The sequence below is a fragment of the Salvia miltiorrhiza genome, chromosome 8 (assembly GCF_028751815.1).
Source record: "Salvia miltiorrhiza cultivar Shanhuang (shh) chromosome 8, IMPLAD_Smil_shh, whole genome shotgun sequence".
Lineage (NCBI taxonomy): Eukaryota > Viridiplantae > Streptophyta > Magnoliopsida > Lamiales > Lamiaceae > Salvia > Salvia miltiorrhiza.
Window position 1 is genome coordinate 44,342,869 of NC_080394.1, and position 21,490 is coordinate 44,364,358.

At 39.9% G+C, this 21,490-nt stretch overlaps 1 protein-coding gene and 3 long non-coding RNA genes across 4 annotated transcripts; 3 read left to right on the forward strand and 1 right to left on the reverse strand.

The window, feature by feature from the left end:
* The first annotated feature begins 5,392 nt into the window (after positions 1 to 5,392).
* Positions 5,393 to 10,151, forward strand: LOC130998524 (pumilio homolog 2-like). Its single transcript, XM_057923938.1, has 3 exons — positions 5,393 to 6,268; positions 7,475 to 8,343; positions 10,142 to 10,151. Exons 1-3 carry the CDS (start codon positions 5,813 to 5,815, stop codon positions 10,149 to 10,151), a joined length of 1,335 nt encoding a protein of 444 aa, XP_057779921.1. The 5' UTR covers positions 5,393 to 5,812.
* Positions 10,152 to 10,226: 75 nt separating this feature from the next.
* LOC130996785 (uncharacterized) lies at positions 10,227 to 11,210 on the forward strand. The gene is made up of 2 exons (XR_009092794.1): positions 10,227 to 10,748; positions 10,845 to 11,210. It is a non-coding gene; the product is annotated as an uncharacterized LOC130996785 (long non-coding RNA).
* An 8,617-nt stretch (positions 11,211 to 19,827) lies between these two features.
* LOC130996786 (uncharacterized) lies at positions 19,828 to 20,811 on the forward strand. The gene is made up of 2 exons (XR_009092795.1): positions 19,828 to 20,349; positions 20,446 to 20,811. It is a non-coding gene; the product is annotated as an uncharacterized LOC130996786 (long non-coding RNA).
* Positions 20,708 to 21,322, reverse strand: LOC130996793 (uncharacterized). The gene is made up of 2 exons (XR_009092803.1): positions 21,121 to 21,322; positions 20,708 to 21,038 (listed from the first exon to the last, which is right to left on the reverse strand). It is a non-coding gene; the product is annotated as an uncharacterized LOC130996793 (long non-coding RNA).
* Between the last annotated feature and the right edge of the window lie 168 nt (positions 21,323 to 21,490).

A 21,490-nucleotide genomic window follows, 5' to 3' on the forward strand; every position in this document is an offset into this window, starting at 1 on the left:
TTCTACTTTATTATCTACACACTTAAAACACTATGATTCAACTCCTTAATTCCCATGCCAAAAAGAAGTGGCTCAAGATTCGTGGGAGGAGGGAATACTAGTAAGAGAAAAGAAATTAATCATTGAAATGAAATTATATTTTTATACAAAGAGAACACATCTATCTATATATATATATAAAGGGGTTAAGTACCATTTCCCCCCTATTGATGGCGTCCCTATCGCGCCTAGGACCCTAAAGTCAGGGTTAACGCTGTTTACTACCTCAACGTGGCAAAATCGAAGCAAATTCCCCCCGCCTTTTAACGGCCCTTAACGCCGTCCGAATTTTTTTTATTTTTTTCTTTTAATTTAAATGGGGCCCACATCCAACGGTTTTTGAGCGGGAGACGAAGGGGTTTTCTTCTTAGCCCTTGAAACTCAAGGGTCTTCCCTTCCACTTCTATCTTAGAACACCGAAAATAATTATTCCATCGCCATTGCTCCTCTGTGAAAGACCGAACTACAAGAAACCTTGCATGCAATGGTGGAAGACGACGCCGACGAGGCAAGGTTAGTGTATTGAATGAGAAAATCGTGTTTATTCTTTTGTTGAGTTGTTTTGGTTGGTTTGAGTTTTGATTAGTGTTTTTTGCGCCTTTCAGTTACGTGTTTGAGGGATTTTGCTTCAACTATGGGGGTTATTGGGAGAAAAAGAAGGCTTGGTGTTATCAAGAGGTACACGCTGATTTTGTAAAGGAAAGTGTCAATTCAATGAATTTCGAGAAGATTGTTGTGAAATTTGCAGAACTAGGCTTCCCAAATCCTAAAGGCTATTATGTTCAAGACTCTAATGTGCCTTATGAAAATGGTCTCTATGTTATTTACGATGAAGAATCAACTAGGAGAGTGTTAGATTTAGCTTTTATTTTTTGTTGGGAAGAGGTTTGTTTATACATAGATGATGAGTGTCTTCCTCTTCCTTCTGAGTTGGTTAGTAAGTTACGTGCTACCCTAGATGCAGAAGAAAACAAGAAGCTGGATAGACTACAATTAAGGGGTAAGGGTGAAAAGTTGAAGGGAATTGAGGGCGATGGGGGAAAGGTTGATTAAATGCAGGGAGAGGGGGATATATTACCAAAACAATTGGAAGGGGATAAAGTTGACGGAATTCAGGAAGAACATGGGGCATTAGAGAAAAAACCCGAGGAGAGGAAATAGTTGAGAGCTAGTGAGTCAGTAGAGGGGAAAGCAGATTATAAGATAGAGGGGAATACCGAGATCAGGGTAGACTTGACAGAGGGTGAGTCATTAGAGGTGGATACAGAGGATAAGCTAGAGAGAAATGATGTAGAAGGTGAGTTTAACAGTGGACAAGATGACACCGAGTCTGATGAGGAAGATGGTGATACTGATGATTCAGATGGGGAAGATGATGATGAGATGGAGGATGTAGAAGATGAAATTCAGGGAAGCTTCAAGCTTGGGCAAACATTTAGCTCTGCAAAGGAAGCAAGGGAGGCAGTTCATCTTTATGGAATAGAAAATGGATATAAGCTACACTTTGTTAAGAATGAGAAGACAAGGTTGAGGGTGGTTTGTGCGAATGAAAAGAGTTGTCCTTTTCTCTTCTACTATTCGAAGATTGGAAATGATGGATGCATGGCTGTGAAGACACTCATATTAGAGCACAACTATTACAAACAAAGAGAGGTGCCAAGTTTGAAACAAGCTTTTCTTGCAAACCACTTCAAAGAGAGAATCTACAGGGATCCCAAATACACTGCCAAACAGATGCAAGAAGATGCCAAGATTCAGTTCAAGCTCCATGTCTCATTGTTCAAGTGCACGAAAGCAAGGAAGATGATTTTGACAGAGCTTAATGGGAGCATTAATTGTCAATGAATTCAAGATCCTGGGAGCTTATATTCAGATTTTGAAAGAAATAAATCCCGGTTCAAAGTGTGAGTTGCAATTGTCAAAAGAAGGTGAGGAGAAGGGGCTGAGAGTATTCAGAAGGCTTTTTGTCATGCTAGATGCCTGCAAGAGGAATTGGTTGCGTGGTTGTAGGCCGATTATCTGCTTAGATGGATGTCATTTGAAGAGTGGCTGGTGGTGTGTTACTCACTGTTGTAGGTAAGGATGCAAACGAGGGGATCATACCATTAGCTTGCGCAGTCGTAAGTAAGGAAAACAAAGTACACTGGACTTGGTTTATGAAATGGCTCATGAACGAGTTAGAGTTGAATGAAGGTGATAGTGTTACAATTATTTCAGATATGCAAAAGGTATTTTCTTACATCTTATTCTATTTGTTCTATTTCATAGCTAATACTAATGTTGTAATGCTTCAACTGCCATTTGTAGGGGCTCATCAATGCAGTGGAAACTATTCTTCCAAAAGCAGAGCATAGATGGTGTGCTAGACACATCTATGCTAATTGGTCCAAGAATTGTAAATCTTGACACTGAAAAAACAACCATAAATGTAAGTATTAATATGCATTACCTTATGTTATAAGTTTAGGATCTATGTATTAATTCCTCTATTGTATTTGTCAGCCTGGAATGCCTTCTGAGAGGGTGGTTTCATATGGTGATATTTCAACTCAAGAGAGCTCGGATCCACAAGTGAGATATCCAATTCCAAATGAAAGGAAATGCAAAAGGAAATACAAGGAAATATCTTTCACAGAGTCTGGAAATGAGAGAAGGAAGCCAATCAATCTCCCTTTCAAGCCACCTGGTCTCAAGTGGAAGGGAAAGTCCAGTGTCACCACAACAGCTTTGATAGATCAAGCTGTGACTAAGAGAACAAGACTTGTAAAAGCTAAATCATCACAAAGCTCCACCATTTCTGATGTGTAGTACTCAGAATGTTAGCTTGGTTTTGATTTGACTTAATTGACTGTTGAGTTTTGGTACTTTTGTTTATGATTATGAACTTGGTGATGAATTTGGTACTCTGTTTTTTGGGTGCATCCATTTAGAACAGCTTTATGAATGTATTAGTTGTTGTGATGAATTTGGAGATGAATGTATTTGGTTTAATTTACTCTATTGTCTATTGTTATTTGGTACTTTGTTTTTGTTAAATTGGTGTTTCATTCGATTGTTGTCAGTTCTCGTAACAAAATAGGGAAAAGAACACTAAACAAAATTCTTATATATACAAAAAAGATTGGGAATAACACAATTTTACAGCAAAATATGGAGAAGAACAGAGGATAATTCTACAAGACAAAGAAAATTACAAAAAAAAGGATCCAAGTGAAAATCAACACTAAATAAGCCACCAAAGCCTTCTTCCTCCATTCATAAACCTCATGCTTCATCTTTTGCAGGGCATTGTTCAGTTCAGCTTGGGAATATTCAAAATCACAGCCTGTTGCCTCAAGCTTCTTCATCAATTTTCTACATACCTTCAACTCATTTTATCACAAATTTAGCTCGTTCACCATGGGCTCGTCGTGCCACATAAAAAAGGCACAATTCTTCAACTGAAAGCACAAAAATTGAACACAATTACAACCGAATTTAGACACCCATAAAACCAACGACCTGGATTATCCACTGTCCATGAAGTCATTATAGGTGCCCTAAACCTCGTGCCATCAATTTCGCAATTGCAAAAACGTTCAACACCTTCCATGTCCGTGCCCGCCATGCTTCTTCTAGACGAATTGCTCGACACACAAAATGAATTCGAACTCATATTGTTAATATTTAGCAAAGAAAATTGGAAACCCTAGTTTTATTAGAACAAATTTGCTCCTAAGAGATGTGAAAATCGATTTTGCAAATCTAGGGTTCGTCGATTGTAAAATGAGGGGATTTTCCCCCTAACGTTCTGATTTTAAAACCGTTGGATGTGGGCCCTATTTAAATTAAAATAAAAAAAATAAAATAAAATTCGAACGGCGTTAAGGGCCGTTAAAAGGCGGGGGGAGGGGGAATTTGCTTCATTTTTGCCACGTTGAGGTAGTAAACATTGTTAACCCTTACTTTAGGGTCCTAGGCGCGATAGGGACGCCATCGATAGGGGGGAAAATAGTACTTGACCCTATATAAAAAGAGAAGTAAATGTCAATAAAATCAATTTGAAGAGTAATTTTGGAATTGAAAAATATAAATAATTAAAAATCAGATTTATTATGTTAAACTACACTTAATTTTCGAAAAGAAAAAATTGCTGTTGTTAGCAATTAACCAAGAAAATAGCAAACCATAGAATTGTTGTGCAATACATTATTTAAATCTTTTTTTTTCTTTTCATATTTTATAGATATAACACATTTTTTCATTTTTAAGTAATTTCATATTATGTCAAATATAAAATATGCATCTTGAATGAAAGATTCTGAAATAAACTTTAATTTGATATATAATACATAAAAAAAAAGATTTAAAATGAGCAAGTTATGATAATTTTCACGTTGCGTTTTGCTCACCGAATTCTGCCCCTCCTGCCTCTGCGAGCGCCTCTCATCCTCCAACACCCCTTCCTCTTCCCGCCGCCGCCTGCATTTCTCTTATTCGATTCCGGCGACTGTAACGTTGCCGGTCAACTCTTGTCCTCTCTCTGAAACTAAAACTTGCGCACCCATACCAAGCATGATGCACATCTCGCGTTGCCAACTCCCCCTTTCTCGACCTTCGGCGACGACACAGCCTCAAGCCGTGCCTCTATCCTTCGACCTCCCTTCTTCCTCACTGAAAACCCTTCCCTCGCTGGCTCCAATTCCAAATGGCAAAGGGGCCGCATCCAATCGGAGCCGTAACTCCCTAAACTCACCGGCTCTGCAAACCCTAACCCCAATTCAAGACGAGACGAGCATCTTCCCCCCTCCTCAGAAAAATCCACCTTCGCTTCGTCTCTTCTTCTTCTTCTCTGACCATGCTCGTCTTTCTCTCTCTCTCTCTATTCGGTGCTAAAATTGAACACGAAGTAAAGTTACACATTTAAATTGGACGTTTTTAAGTTACAAATTATGACGTGTTATTTGGAATACACGTCATTGCCACGTTGTTCTGAAATCTATGTCGAAAAATAAATCGGTGCTAAAATTGAACACAAAGCAAAGTTAGCCATATAAATTGGACAAATTAAAGTTCGTGCTAAATTTGAATTTCGACTAAAGTTCATGATATTATATGCATTTAACCCTATTAAAAATAAAAGTAATAAATTTAAATAATTTTAAATTTATTCATAAAATATTAAATTCACAACACATATAATATTCATACTAGTTTGATTAACAAGAAGGGTTAAACAAACCCTCGCAAGATTTACCACGCAAAAATAGGGAAATTCGAGACAGAGTTACTTTAAGTTTCGATCTTGGCCGTTTACTTCTTGATCGAACGGCTCATATTCTTTTTAATACATGCTTATCACTCCCTTCCATTCCCTTGGCTTGGCTCCTCTCTTTTCACTCTCTCCTCTATCTCTCTAAAACCCCTATAAAACTGACTTCACTCTCGCTCTCGCTCTCACTCTGATCCTTTCTCTCCGCAGAATTTAACACTTGCTCCAAACACGGACTGTTCATGGAAACAACAAGATTCGTTCTTGATTTCCTCAATTTTTTTTGTTCATCTGAAAATGTGTAACTGAAAGTGTACTGGGCTGGGCTTATTCAGATGAAATCTTGAACCCTATTTTAAGTTAGTTTTGTTTATCTGAGATAGAGGGACTAGTTTTCCAGAAGAATCATTGGTGGATTTTCGTTAATTAATTCAAGAAATCTCCTTTTTTGTCGTTGGTTTCTGTAAATTTGATTTTACGTACATTTGTATATGTCCTGATTACTGATAGCTACTCGGAGAGATGATACCGGAATTGGGCGCGGGAGGTGATTATAATGAGGAGGCGGTGAGTGATCGAGGTAGGGAGCTGAGCCTTCTCCGCAGCGGCTCTGCCCCGCCGACCGTGGAGGGATCTTTGGGCGCCGCCTTTCTTGACGGCGCCGTTTCGGAGATGGAGCTGAGGTCTGATCCAGCCTACCGTTCTTATTATTACCAGAATGTGAAGCTGAACCCGCGCCTGCCGCACCCGCTTCCTAATAAAGAGGACCGCCTTATGCAGAGGCCAAGTGGGAGCTTGACATTTGGCCATGGAGGCAGAGGCGGAGGTGGAGGCGAGTCCCTCTTCGCTATGCAGCCGGGGTTTGGGGGTTTGGAGGAGGAGAAAGCAATGCAGGGGAAATGGGGTGGTGATAGAGTGATTGGATATCCAGGAATGGGGATGGGGAGTAAGCAGAAGAGCATTGCGAATATGGTTCAGGTTGAAATATGTGCTATCTGGTTGTTTTCTTGATGCAACATTTGCATTGCCGTTTTTGGCTTGAAAATTTGAATTTTATCATGTGTTTTTTCATCCTTGATTGTTCTTGTTTACTTGAGCTCGGAGAGTGATATTGTTGTGGTTTTTATGGCTTGATATTCGTAGAAGTGTCTTGCCCTTTGTGAATGCTTATTGTTAATTAAGTCAAGTGCAAGCAGGTTTGATATCCTCTGGGCTTTCTGCGAAGTAGTCAGTTTTACCATCATTGTGTATGGAAGGAACTGTATTTTTACGTTCTGTGCGATAAATACTTATTGTTATGAGTTCTTTTTAACTGGTTAGTGTATTAGCACTTGTAATACTCGCTGGTTTTGATATGTTCGTGTCTTGACTCCTTAGCAGGGTAGCGACGTGATAGTTTCTTGCCAATCAGTAAAAATGATACTGGATTTCTAAAACATGGAATAATCTTAGAATTGATTCCGTATTATGGAGGTGGCAGTTGACTTAAGCATATAATCTATTCTCAGGTTTCACTCCATCGAGACATCCTAACCAGCCATGTTTTCCTTAGGATAATAACTTTTAACATGTCATATGTGGACTTGGCTTACAGTATATGTTTGTGCCTTGATTCTAAATTATAACACTAATTAAATTAGAATTGATTCCGTATTATGGAGGTGACTTAAGCATATAATCTATTCTCAGGTTTCACTCCATCGAGACATCCTAACCAGCCATGTTTTCCTTAGGATAATAACTTTTAACATGTCATATGTGGACTTGGCTTACAGTATATGTTTGTGCCTTGATTCTAAATTATAACACCAATTAAATTTGCTCAGAAACAAAAAAAAAGGATAGCAAAGAGGGAATAGATGCGTTTCAGTGGTAAATTGTGTCTAGGGGAATTTTTAGAAATGTTGATTATTCTTGACATTTTTATTTCTCTATTTCATGATTGCTCTGTTTGCGGGTGCCTATGTGTGGCTGAGTGATGTACGTAGTTTTCAAAACTTGGAACCTCATCCATTTTGTAATTGTAATTTGGTCTGCGAATGACGCTATGGTTTGCGACAAACTTCATTAGCCGTAAATATTTAAACTGTTTATGGTTTGCGACAAACTTCATTGGTCGTAAATATTTAAACTGTTTAATACCTCCGTGGTTTGGACTGAAGTTGTGACATTAATTCTATGCAGGATTGCGTAGGATATCCGAAAACTGTTTCTAGACATCCTTCTCTCATGGCCAGCCAAGCTTTCGGAGAAGCTGAATCGTCTGAAATACATGTGGGTTTCCATCATGAGTTGGCACCATTAAGTGCAGTACATTCTGGCACGAATATGCAAAGCATCAGTTCATCAACTTCTCAAAGTTATGCCTCTGTCATGGGTGCTTCATCAAGAAATCTTACTCCTGACCTTGTCAGATCGCCTAGTCCTCGCATTTCTGCTCTAAGCGGTGATAGAATGAGCTCATTGGACCAGAGATATGTAAACATTCAGGACTTATGTGATGAAATTTCACCTGAGACAGTACCATCTGTAGATATCATCACTTCTTTGTCAGGCTTGAGCCTATCATCGGGCACCATGGGGGATGTGAGGAAATATCAAAAACCTCGACGGCATGATAGAATTGATGCTCAACATAACCTCTTCCACTCGCAAAGTGATAACGTTCCCCTCAAACAACATCCTTATTTGAATGACACCTTGAGAGCACCATCTATGCCTACTTTGAATTGTCGAGGAAGTTCTCCAACCCAGTATCTTAACACTGCTAGTCCAACTTTCTCCTCGTCAAAATTTGGTTTAGGAGGATACCCTGCATCACCATTAGTGCTGGGCAATCAAGTTGGTAGTGGTGATATTCCACCTTTGGTTGATAATGGCGCTCATGCAAAAGCGCTTGGTATATCTGGAGTTGATGCAAGAGCTTTAAATGGAGGCTTACCATTTGAATCAGATTTATTTTCAGCTGCAGCTGAATTAGAGAACTTTGCTAGACTTGGAAATCAAAGCGCAGTGGATGCTTTGCCAATGGCACTTACAGATCCATCATATCTGTCACAGCCCACTATCCCAATGACGGGTTAACCGGGGTTATGACTTGGGTGAACAATAAGAAATGGAAATTAAAAAGGGATTTACTAAATAACCAACATTAATAACAACAAACTAGTGGTATATATATATATATATATAACCACTTGGGTAATTAACAAATGAGCCAGCCATAACGACTAAACCCCAAATGAGAGTTAAACAAAATGAAGGAGTAATAAGTTCCACAATACGATAACAAATTCAGAGTGTTTGTAGCGGAAAAACGTGTGAGTTATGCATATGGAGATGCATACTCAAGGTTTCATTACATAAACATCAAAAGGGAAATCCGCTCAACACCGATCCATTCCATCGCCTGCTCAACCTGCACATTTAGAAATACATGCAGGGCTGAGTATAAAAATACTCAGTGACATAAGCCGAAAATACAACATGCATACATATATAAATTGAACTGCCATAACAGTAACACACAGGGGTTTTCATAAATGACCTGCGCTTACTAAAACATTTCATTCATTTTCATAAAGGTGGATGCATCCCATTTTCAGTCTATATGATCCATATCTGTCCTTTCTGTCACGCGCCGGGAAGGAGGCCTCCTTACCACGGACGCCAAGACCGGTCGCAAGCGACTCGCGGTCTCCATGAGTGTACACGTTAACCCTAGCTAGCGACCTTTGTCTAGCATAGGATCCCAATTGGATTTCCTTTAAAGTTGGCGAACCAACACAGATAGGATACATATAAAAACATAAACATTTTGGCAGTCAATCATTTCATAAACATTTCATTTTCATAACATTTTCATTTTCATAAAGGGCATTAAACATATAAACATTTCATAAGAACTGAATAAATAGTCAAAACATATCATGCATATATATTCGCATATGAGGCCTACGTCACGCAGGGGATCTCTATATACGTAATAATAAAATAATGCCCACCTCAATTGTTCTTAAAGTTGGCGTGGAATCGTTTCTTCTTCTGCTTCACTTTCTGTCGCTCGGACCTTCATTGATGAAGAGTCGATAAGTTCGTGAAGAAATTGTCATAAGACAAAGTCTAATTCTACGTGCCTAAGGTATCTTTTAAAGTTTTAGGGTTCTAGCATCCATATTAATCTCGTTTCATTCAATCAATAAAATGTAACCAATTATCATGTAACTATCATATAGGTTCGAACCCATTTGTTCGAACATCAACATGTACATAATCCATAACCTCCCTCTATACCCGTCATTTAGTCAAGTACTCCATCAATTAAGAACAAGCCATATATTATCACCCTGAAAATTATAAATCATGCTTTCCAATACTTCGCACATTTTCATCACTTAAATAAATAAATCATTTAAAAACACATGCTTAGTAATTTAATATCTCAATTAAATCCCAAGCTCATTTGTTAAAGTAAATCATATACTTAATCATTCTATAACACAATTCCACATTTTTTTTTTATCATGAAAATAAATAAGAAATTCCATTATTCATTTATAAATAATAAAACATTTTAAAATCCATTGATATGAAATAAAACATTTTAACCATAAACAAAAAATCCATACTCGTAAGCTTTGAAAATAATTTTATCATATAATAAATGGGGCTTAATCCCAAAATATTTGCTTTAAAGTCCATTAATAAATTTAGATAAAAGAACGGACTTCATTTAAAATAAATAGTCCCAATTTTCAATATTAAAATTAAGTCAAGAGATTTAAATTCACTAAAATAATTTAGTGAAAAAAAATCAAGCATTTTTAAATTAAATTAGGCCAAAATTCGTAGGCTTCATTAATCAATAACAGCCCAAAATTAATTAAAATGAGCCCAACAGAAATAAAATCGGCCCACTCGTTTTTTTTTTTTTTTTTTTAAAAAAATTTCGGCCCATCCTCATTATAGGGCTTTGAGCCCAAGCCTAACCCTAATCATACATACATATACATACACACACAAAACACATAACACACGCACACACACAGCACGCCTCACTCTCCCTCTCTCTCCCTCTCGGTCTGCCTCCCTCTCCCTCGCCGGACGACAGCGGCGCCGTCAGCAGCGAGCGCCGCTTCGCCGGCCGCTTCTCTTCCCTTCCCCTATTCTCTCTTTCCCCTTTGGTTCTTCCCTTTTCGTCCGTCTCTATCTCTCGGAAACAACCACACGCCGCCTCTGCCTCCTTCGCGTGCCACTGCCGCCTCCGCCGTGGCCAAGCACGGCGCCGCCTGGTCGTCCCCGGCCTTGGAACAGGGTGGCAGAGGCCTCTCCGCCGCTGCATGTGCCTTCTCCGGCCGTTGTGAAAAGCCGAGCGTCGCCGCGCCGCTTCCCCTGTTCTCCGCCGTCTCCGCCATGGCCGGAATCGTGGTGGATGGCCGAGCTTTGTCTCGCCGGAAAGGTAAGCTCCAGATCTGAGCTCCCTTTCCTCTCCTTTCTATTTTAAAAAAAAACAGATCTGAACTCCTCCCTTTTCTCCTCTTTTCCGGCCGAACAGAACCGCCGTTCGTGTCGCTGCGCCGCTGCTTCCGCCGCGTCGTCGGAAAAGATAAGTCTCTCCCCCTTTTTCCCGTATCTCTCTCTCTTTTTTTTATTTTTACAGAAGCCCTAACCATCTCTCTCTCGTTTCAGATAGACAAAGGAAAAAGGCGGCGGCTGCCGCCGCGCCGCCTCCGGCCGCGAGCAGCCGTCGGCTGCTCTCACCCCCCCCAAATTCCAGTCACACGCACAAAACACACATAGAGCACTTAGGGTTTCAATTCTGTTCATTTTCATTCATTTCTATTTACAAAAACTGATCTGTACTTGTAATAGATAGAAATATAGTAAAATGTGTGCGTGTGTATTATTCTGTTGGTGGTTCTCTGATGGTGATAAGCTAATGTAATTGAAACAATAATAGTCTAAAAGAAGTGGTAATGGATGCGTGTGTTCTATCTGTTTTCATTTGAATCATAGTTTTGTAATTTAACAAATGAATGTATGGAAAAAGTAAAGTAGGAGGTAACCTTGATAATTTTCTGAACTCACAAAGTTGGATCTGCGAATCAACAATTTAACAATGAATTTGGATCTGAATCTGCTTGATTACTGGAATTTGGAAACATAAACATAGTTAAAATGGAGGGTTGTATCCCCAAGGAAGAAGAAGAGAATTGGTTGGAACACTTACCTCTGCACTTTAAACTTTGTTGGGTGTGTTGAAAAGAGAAGGAAAGAGCGGATGAACTAATAGAATGAAACTTAGCTTTTAAAACTTGGCTTTTGTCTAATTGAAATGGCAGAGGATTGATGATAAGATTTGCTAAGATTATGAGGATTTGATTGTCTGCATAAAGGAGAGTTGGTGGTGAAAGTTGGTAGTGAAGTGGAAGATTAGGTGTAGTGGTGGGGAAAAAGAAAGAAGAAGAAAAAAAAATGTAATGGTGGGGAAGTAGGCTACGGTTAAGATGTATCAAATTTAAATAGAGCTCTTGACTCTGATCAATTAAAAGATTCTTTATGAAATCCTTGCAGTAAAATTATTGAAGTAAAACACTTTATAAAACTTAATATCCCATTTAAAGGAAATTTCATGGCTTCATGCCCACTAAAAAAAAAATCCATAAGGCTCATATAATATGCTCAAACCACTAATTAAACTTGTGCACCATATTTATAAAGATCCTTTAAAAATTCAAACGGATTCAAATAATAATAAGAATTAAGCACATCAAGACACATATAAAACAATTAAATGACATCTGATAAATCAAACCATTTTTATTATTAATGGATGCCGAACCCTAATTATTAAGTCTTTAATCAATGATTAAAAACTGGGATATGACATACTATCCCCCTTAAAATAAATTTCGTCCCGAAATTTGTACCTCAGGAAATAATTCTGGGTATTTCTCCTTCATGCTAGACTCGAGTTCCCACGTCGCCTCTTCTTGATCATGGTGCTTCCAAAGGACTTTTACTAAGGGTATCGACTTATTCCTTAGTACTTGAACCTTCCGATCTAGAATAGATTCGGGTCTCTCTTCATAGCTCATATCTGGGCTAAGGATAACGTCGTCTCTTTGGATCACGTGTTTTGGATCATAAACATATTTTCTCAACTGCGACACATGAAACACATTATGCACATTCCCAAGGCTTGGCGGCAACGCCAGCCTGTAAGCTACCGGGCCCACCCTTTCTAGGATCTCATAGGGTCCTATAAAACGGGGTCTAAGCTTACCCTTTACGCCAAATCTTGTAATCCCTTTAGAGGGAGAAATTTTCAAAAAGACTTTATCCCCACACTCAAACTGCAAGTCGGTTCGACGTTTGTCGGCATAAGACTTTTGTCTATCCTGGGCCTCTTTAATACGCTGTCGAATCTGACGGACGATTTCGATCATCTCGCCTACTGTATCTGGCCCCAAGATTCTTCTTTCGCCGACTTCATCCCAGTAAAGCGGCGATCTACATTTCTTCCCGTATAACGCCTCATAAGGTGCCATGGCGATAGTTGCTTGATAGCTGTTGTTGTAAGCAAATTCGATTAGTGGCAACACACGCTCCCAATCTTCTCCTCTATCTAGCACAACAGTCCTTAACATATCTTCTAGCGTTTGAATTGTCCTTTCGGACTGACCGTCGGTCTGCGGGTGGAAAGCTGTGCTGAAATTCAACCTTGTTCCCAATTCCTTCTGCAAGCTTATCCAGAATCTGGAGGTAAACTTCGAATCTCTGTCGGACGTGATTGTCTTCGGCACCCCATGTAAACGCACGATCTCCTTGATGTAGAGTTGGGCTAACTTATCTGATCTATACGTGATAGGGATAGGCAGAAAGTGTGCACTCTTTGTGAGTCTGTCTATAATGACCCATATTACCGTGTTACCTCGTCTTGTTTTTGGCAATCCTGTAACAAAGTCCATTGCAATATCGTCCCATTTCCATTCTGGAATCTCCAAAGGTTGTAGCTCGCCGTAAGGTCGTTGGTGTAAAGCCTTTACTTGCTGGCAAACTAGACACTTTTCGACGAATAAAGCCACGTCTCGTTTCATTCCTTCCCACCAGAAATTTTCTTTTAGATCTTGATACATCTTAGTGCTTCCCGGGTGGGCGACATAAGGAGTGTCATGGGCTTCGCTCATGATCTTGTTCTTGAGTTCATTGTCATGAGGGATGCATATTCTCTTCTCAAAGAAAATAGCATTGTCGGCTTCTTCGTGATAGTTCTTGAGATTTCCTTCTCTTATCTTAGCTCGTAATTTCTCCAATTTATCATCCTTCCTTTGAGCTTCTACCACCAATTTCCTCAAATTCGGTATAATCGCGACCACCCCCGCTATTGTAGCAGGTGGGTTTATCACCTCTAATTTCATCCTATCAAAATCTCGTATGAGCTCTTCTTCCTTTGTAAGGATGTATCCCAGTTTCAATGGGACCTTGCGGCTCAATGCGTCGGCTACTACATTGGCCTTCCCCGGGTGATAATTTATACCACAGTCATAATCTTTTACTAATTCGAGCCACCTTCGCTGTCTCATGTTGAGATCTTTTTGCTCGAAGAAGTACTTCAGACTTTTGTGATCGGTGTAAATCTCACACCTGACACCATATAGATGATGTCTCCAAATTTTTAGTGCGTGCACTACCGCCGCTAGTTCAAGATCATGGGTCGGATAATTCAATTCGTGTGGCCTAAGTTGCCGCGATGCATATGCAATCACTTTGCCTTCCTGCATCAAAACGCATCCTAGTCCGTTCTTTGATGCATCCGTGTAGACCACATACTCCTTGTCTGGTTCCGGAATTGTTAGCACTGGCGCTGTAGTTAGCTTTTCCTTGAGCAGCTGAAAACTTTCTTCACACTCGTTAGTCCATGTGTATTTAATTCCCTTTCGGAGCAATTGCGTCATCGGCCTTGCTATCTTGGAAAATCCCTCAATGAATCTTCGATAGTAGCCAGCCAATCCCAAGAAACTTCTGATCTCGTTTGGGGTAGTTGGCGACTTCCATCCTTGTACTGCTTCCACTTTGGCGGGGTCCACCTTAATACCTTCTGAAGATACAATATGTCCCAGAAATGTAACTTCTTTGAGCCAAAACTCACATTTGCTGAATTTGGCATAAAGGCATTCATCCCTTAGCGTTTGTAACACAGTTCTCAGATGTTCCATATGTTCTTCTTCATTCTTGGAGTAGATGAGAATATCATCAATAAACACCAAGACGAACTTATCCAAATAGGAATGAAATACTCTGTTCATGAGGTCCATGAACACAGCTGGTGCATTTGTTAGTCCGAACGGCACAACTACGAACTCGTAGTGACCATATCTTGTTCGGAAAGCCGTTTTGGGTATATCTTCATGTCTAACCTTTAACTGATGATACCCAGACTTCAAATCGATTTTGGAGAAAACACTCGCGCCCTTGAGTTGGTCGAATAAATCTTCAATTCTGGGCAATGGATACTTGTTCTTAAGCGTTAGCTTGTTCAGCTCTCGATAATCGATGCACAATCTCAAGGTGCCATCTTTCTTCTTGACAAACAGCACCGGCGCTCCCCATGGGGACACACTAGGCCTGATGAAGCCTAGGTCCAATAACTCTTGTAACTGGATTTTCAACTCTTCCAATTCCTTCGGGCCCATTCTGTACGGTGCTTTTGATACCGGCGCCGCTCCTGGCTCTAGATCGATGGTGAATTCTACTTGTCTGTCAGGTGGTAATCCTGGCAAATTTTCTGGGAAAACATCTTGAAAATCCCGCACGATCTCTACATCTTCCATTGTCTTTTCGGTCTCAATTCCCCCGTTCAGGTATACGAGGAAGGCTTGGCAGTCTTTCTTGTTCATCATCTTCCTTGCCTGTAAAGCTGAAATAGTCGGCACTCTGTTCCTCCTGCATATTCCGTGGAAACTCAAAGCGTCCCTTCCTGGAAAGTTGAAACCGATTTTCCGCTCTTGGCACAATATCGTGGCATAGTTCTCCGCTAGCCAGTCCATTCCCAGGATTATATCAACGTCCTCCATCGATATGACGTGCAAGTTGTTTGCTATAACCTTAAACGATCCTATGGTCAGTTCTAGGTTCGAGCAAGCATGTGTTACTACTGCTATTCCTCCTATTGGTGAAGAAATTCTCAAGTCCTGATTAGTCTTTTCAGGTTGGAGCTTTAAAGTTTTTACACATACACTTGCAATAAAAGAATGCGAGGCACCCGTGTCGAACAGAAGTATAACAGGTGTGTCAAGTAATGTGCCCATACCTGCCAAATTCCCTTGGTTATTTCCTTGCTTATTCTTGTGCAATGCATAGGCTCTTGCCTGTGGAATTTGCGGTGGACGTGCCGCAGGTCGATACTGTTGCTGTGGTGGTGGGTAGAGTAACTGTTGGCCTTGGATAGCCCTGAGTGGTTGTACTTGGCCCGGCTGATTCGGCCCTTTCATTCCTCCTTGTGGTTTTCCTTGGCAGTCTCTGGCAAAATGGCCCTTCTGGCCACACTTAAAGCAGGTATTGCTGCCAGCCAAGCATATGCCGTGATGTGACTTGGAGCATTTGGGACACAAAGGTGCCCTGAGCTGGCCCTGATTGTTTCCAGCTGATCCTGGATTGACTGGTCGTCCTTGCCATTGCCTTTGTGGCATCATGTTTCCTTGCCATGGCCTCTTGTTATCTTGGTTGTTGTAGTAACCCCTATTATTGTTGTTGTTGCCTTCCCATTTTCTCTTCCCACGATCGTTGTTTCCCGGAGCTTGAGTCTGGGTTGGGCGGTCTTCAGGCATTGCTGCTTCAACATCCAGGGCTCTGCTAAGTGCTTCAGAGTGGGTGAGATCACCATGACTAGCAAGCGCCATCTTGATCTCATGCCTAAGGCCTGAACGAAACTTCTCGGCCATCTTTTCATCAGTGTCGATCAGATGAGGGGCATAGCGAGACATGTCGCAGAAAGCGCGATCGTATTCCGTCACGGACATCTTGTTTTGTTTCAGATTGAAAAACTCCGTCTCTTTCTTCTTTCTGTAGCTCTTGGGAATGTATTTATCGTAGATCTCCGTCTTGAAGTCTTCCCAAGTCAGGTTTTCCAATTGTTCGAGGGTCATTGCCCTCTTCTTGGTTTCCCACCAAAAATCTGCCGACCCAGTTAGTTGGAATGCAACACAAGAGAGTCTCTCTTGATCAGTACAGTGAAGAAAGTCGAAAATCCTTTCCATTGCTCTAATCCAGATTTCGGCATCAGTCGGGTTGCCGGTCCCGTTGAATGTTGGTGGGCTCTGTTTAAGAAAAAGTTCCTCAACCCTTCGTGGGGGTTCGTTTGCGGTTCCCACATTGTTTCTTGGGGCTCTTCTGGGAGGCATTCTGTGCTTCAAAAATAAAAGATCCTCAGTATATTCCTTACCTCAATTCATAACATATTCCTCTTGATTTAATCATGAAAGCATCATAACAAAACATCTAAATCCTTATTGATCACAAGAGGGTACTAGGACAACTCAACAATTGTAAGGCTCAATTCTTGAACGATATCAAAACAAAGTGGTGCAGAAAAAAAATTTGTTGAGAAACTCAAACGAATAACCAGATGGTAGAAAGGAGTAACTACTAGGTCGAACAAAATGATCTAGAATAAAAACTCATCTGGCTTTTCAACCGAAAGTTGAAACACATGGGTTTTCAACCCAAAAGACGTCGACTGATATTTGGATCATGTGGACTGGCTAGGTCCAATCATCATCACCTCCCAATCACACGGAAAACATCATCCCAAACTTAGAAAGCCGTGGACAACTATTCATAATAATAAAACTCAAGTTCGTACTGGCAAACCAAAAGCTTAATTTAAAGTTCTATGTCCTATTGGACCCAAACCCCCGCTATAACATGTACACAAATATATACATATATATATAGGCAAAGCATACTGTTCTTAAAATCTATCGTGTACTAAAAGTCGATTCGGTGTTCCATCGCGTGTGAACATTTGAACGTAGAGACTATGCTCAAACCCTTGATGCAGCGTTTGCCTTGAATTCGTCTTGTATCATCATCCCGTGTTTTTCCTTCAACGTGTACATGTCTTTTCATTCCTCTTTGTAGTTCAAAAGAACCATTGTTTTCTTGTGGGAGTTTGAAATGCTCTAAGTTCTCTTTCATTCTTCTACATCATCACTTTAAGAATCTAGATTGTAGAGATATCCTACTAATCCAGCAGTCTATGTTCTTTTAGAATAGTGATCATGCAACTTATAGCAATCTATGTTTTCTGGGGAAAGCATGTGTCAATTCTCTATCATTCTTCTCTTATCATAACATCATAACTGCAATGATATGCCATGAAAGGCAAAACATTCAACATTTCAATGAAAGGCAAAACTTTCAACATTTCATCATAGCATGCTCTTTACATAAACATTTTCATGAAACAGTTTAGAATAATAACATCTTTAAAACATTGTAACTGCAGTTACCTTTTTCCTTGATTGAGCACGATGCAATGGAGTGTTGAGCGGTGTCGTATGATCCCACATATGTCAAGTGAATCAATCTAGACATGACTTTTTAGAATAAGGTTTCTAGGGCCAGAGCAAATGAACTGCTCTGATACCACTCTGTCACAGCCCACTATCCCAATGACGGGTTAACCGGGGTTATGACTTGGGTGAACAATAAGAAATGGAAATTAAAAAGGGATTTACTAAATAACCAACATTAATAACAACAAACTAGTGGTATATATATATATATATATAACCACTTGGGTAATTAACAAATGAGCCAGCCATAACGACTAAACCCCAAATGAGAGTTAAACAAAATGAAGGAGTAATAAGTTCCACAATACGATAACAAATTCAGAGTGTTTGTAGCGGAAAAACGTGTGAGTTATGCATATGGAGATGCATACTCAAGGTTTCATTACATAAACATCAAAAGGGAAATCCGCTCAACACCGATCCATTCCATCGCCTGCTCAACCTGCACATTTAGAAATACATGCAGGGCTGAGTATAAAAATACTCAGTGACATAAGCCGAAAATACAACATGCATACATATATAAATTGAACTGCCATAACAGTAACACACAGGGGTTTTCATAAATGACCTGCGCTTACTAAAACATTTCATTCATTTTCATAAAGGTGGATGCATCCCATTTTCAGTCTATATGATCCATATCTGTCCTTTCTGTCACGCGCCGGGAAGGAGGCCTCCTTACCACGGACGCCAAGACCGGTCGCAAGCGACTCGCGGTCTCCATGAGTGTACACGTTAACCCTAGCTAGCGACCTTTGTCTAGCATAGGATCCCAATTGGATTTCCTTTAAAGTTGGCGAACCAACACAGATAGGATACATATAAAAACATAAACATTTTGGCAGTCAATCATTTCATAAACATTTCATTTTCATAACATTTTCATTTTCATAAAGGGCATTAAACATATAAACATTTCATAAGAACTGAATAAATAGTCAAAACATATCATGCATATATATTCGCATATGAGGCCTACGTCACGCAGGGGATCTCTATATACGTAATAATAAAATAATGCCCACCTCAATTGTTCTTAAAGTTGGCGTGGAATCGTTTCTTCTTCTGCTTCACTTTCTGTCGCTCGGACCTTCATTGATGAAGAGTCGATAAGTTCGTGAAGAAATTGTCATAAGACAAAGTCTAATTCTACGTGCCTAAGGTATCTTTTAAAGTTTTAGGGTTCTAGCATCCATATTAATCTCGTTTCATTCAATCAATAAAATGTAACCAATTATCATGTAACTATCATATAGGTTCGAACCCATTTGTTCGAACATCAACATGTACATAATCCATAACCTCCCTCTATACCCGTCATTTAGTCAAGTACTCCATCAATTAAGAACAAGCCATATATTATCACCCTGAAAATTATAAATCATGCTTTCCAATACTTCGCACATTTTCATCACTTAAATAAATAAATCATTTAAAAACACATGCTTAGTAATTTAATATCTCAATTAAATCCCAAGCTCATTTGTTAAAGTAAATCATATACTTAATCATTCTATAACACAATTCCACATTTTTTTTTTATCATGAAAATAAATAAGAAATTCCATTATTCATTTATAAATAATAAAACATTTTAAAATCCATTGATATGAAATAAAACATTTTAACCATAAACAAAAAATCCATACTCGTAAGCTTTGAAAATAATTTTATCATATAATAAATGGGGCTTAATCCCAAAATATTTGCTTTAAAGTCCATTAATAAATTTAGATAAAAGAACGGACTTCATTTAAAATAAATAGTCCCAATTTTCAATATTAAAATTAAGTCAAGAGATTTAAATTCACTAAAATAATTTAGTGAAAAAAAATCAAGCATTTTTAAATTAAATTAGGCCAAAATTCGTAGGCTTCATTAATCAATAACAGCCCAAAATTAATTAAAATGAGCCCAACAGAAATAAAATCGGCCCACTCGTTTTTTTTTTTTTTTTTTAAAAAAATTTCGGCCCATCCTCATTATAGGGCTTTGAGCCCAAGCCTAACCCTAATCATACATACATATACATACACACACAAAACACATAACACACGCACACACACAGCACGCCTCACTCTCCCTCTCTCTCCCTCTCGGTCTGCCTCCCTCTCCCTCGCCGGACGACAGCGGCGCCGTCAGCAGCGAGCGCCGCTTCGCCGGCCGCTTCTCTTCCCTTCCCCTATTCTCTCTTTCCCCTTTGGTTCTTCCCTTTTCGTCCGTCTCTATCTCTCGGAAACAACCACACGCCGCCTCTGCCTCCTTCGCGTGCCACTGCCGCCTCCGCCGTGGCCAAGCACGGCGCCGCCTGGTCGTCCCCGGCCTTGGAACAGGGTGGCAGAGGCCTCTCCGCCGCTGCATGTGCCTTCTCCGGCCGTTGTGAAAAGCCGAGCGTCGCCGCGCCGCTTCCCCTGTTCTCCGCCGTCTCCGCCATGGCCGGAATCGTGGTGGATGGCCGAGCTTTGTCTCGCCGGAAAGGTAAGCTCCAGATCTGAGCTCCCTTTCCTCTCCTTTCTATTTTAAAAAAAAACAGATCTGAACTCCTCCCTTTTCTCCTCTTTTCCGGCCGAACAGAACCGCCGTTCGTGTCGCTGCGCCGCTGCTTCCGCCGCGTCGTCGGAAAAGATAAGTCTCTCCCCCTTTTTCCCGTATCTCTCTCTCTTTTTTTTATTTTTACAGAAGCCCTAACCATCTCTCTCTCGTTTCAGATAGACAAAGGAAAAAGGCGGCGGCTGCCGCCGCGCCGCCTCCGGCCGCGAGCAGCCGTCGGCTGCTCTCACCCCCCCCAAATTCCAGTCACACGCACAAAACACACATAGAGCACTTAGGGTTTCAATTCTGTTCATTTTCATTCATTTCTATTTACAAAAACTGATCTGTACTTGTAATAGATAGAAATATAGTAAAATGTGTGCGTGTGTATTATTCTGTTGGTGGTTCTCTGATGGTGATAAGCTAATGTAATTGAAACAATAATAGTCTAAAAGAAGTGGTAATGGATGCGTGTGTTCTATCTGTTTTCATTTGAATCATAGTTTTGTAATTTAACAAATGAATGTATGGAAAAAGTAAAGTAGGAGGTAACCTTGATAATTTTCTGAACTCACAAAGTTGGATCTGCGAATCAACAATTTAACAATGAATTTGGATCTGAATCTGCTTGATTACTGGAATTTGGAAACATAAACATAGTTAAAATGGAGGGTTGTATCCCCAAGGAAGAAGAAGAGAATTGGTTGGAACACTTACCTCTGCACTTTAAACTTTGTTGGGTGTGTTGAAAAGAGAAGGAAAGAGCGGATGAACTAATAGAATGAAACTTAGCTTTTAAAACTTGGCTTTTGTCTAATTGAAATGGCAGAGGATTGATGATAAGATTTGCTAAGATTATGAGGATTTGATTGTCTGCATAAAGGAGAGTTGGTGGTGAAAGTTGGTAGTGAAGTGGAAGATTAGGGTGTAGTGGTGGGGAAAAAGAAAGAAGAAGAAAAAAAAATGTAATGGTGGGGAAGTAGGCTACGGTTAAGATGTATCAAATTTAAATAGAGCTCTTGACTCTGATCAATTAAAAGATTCTTTATGAAATCCTTGCAGTAAAATTATTGAAGTAAAACACTTT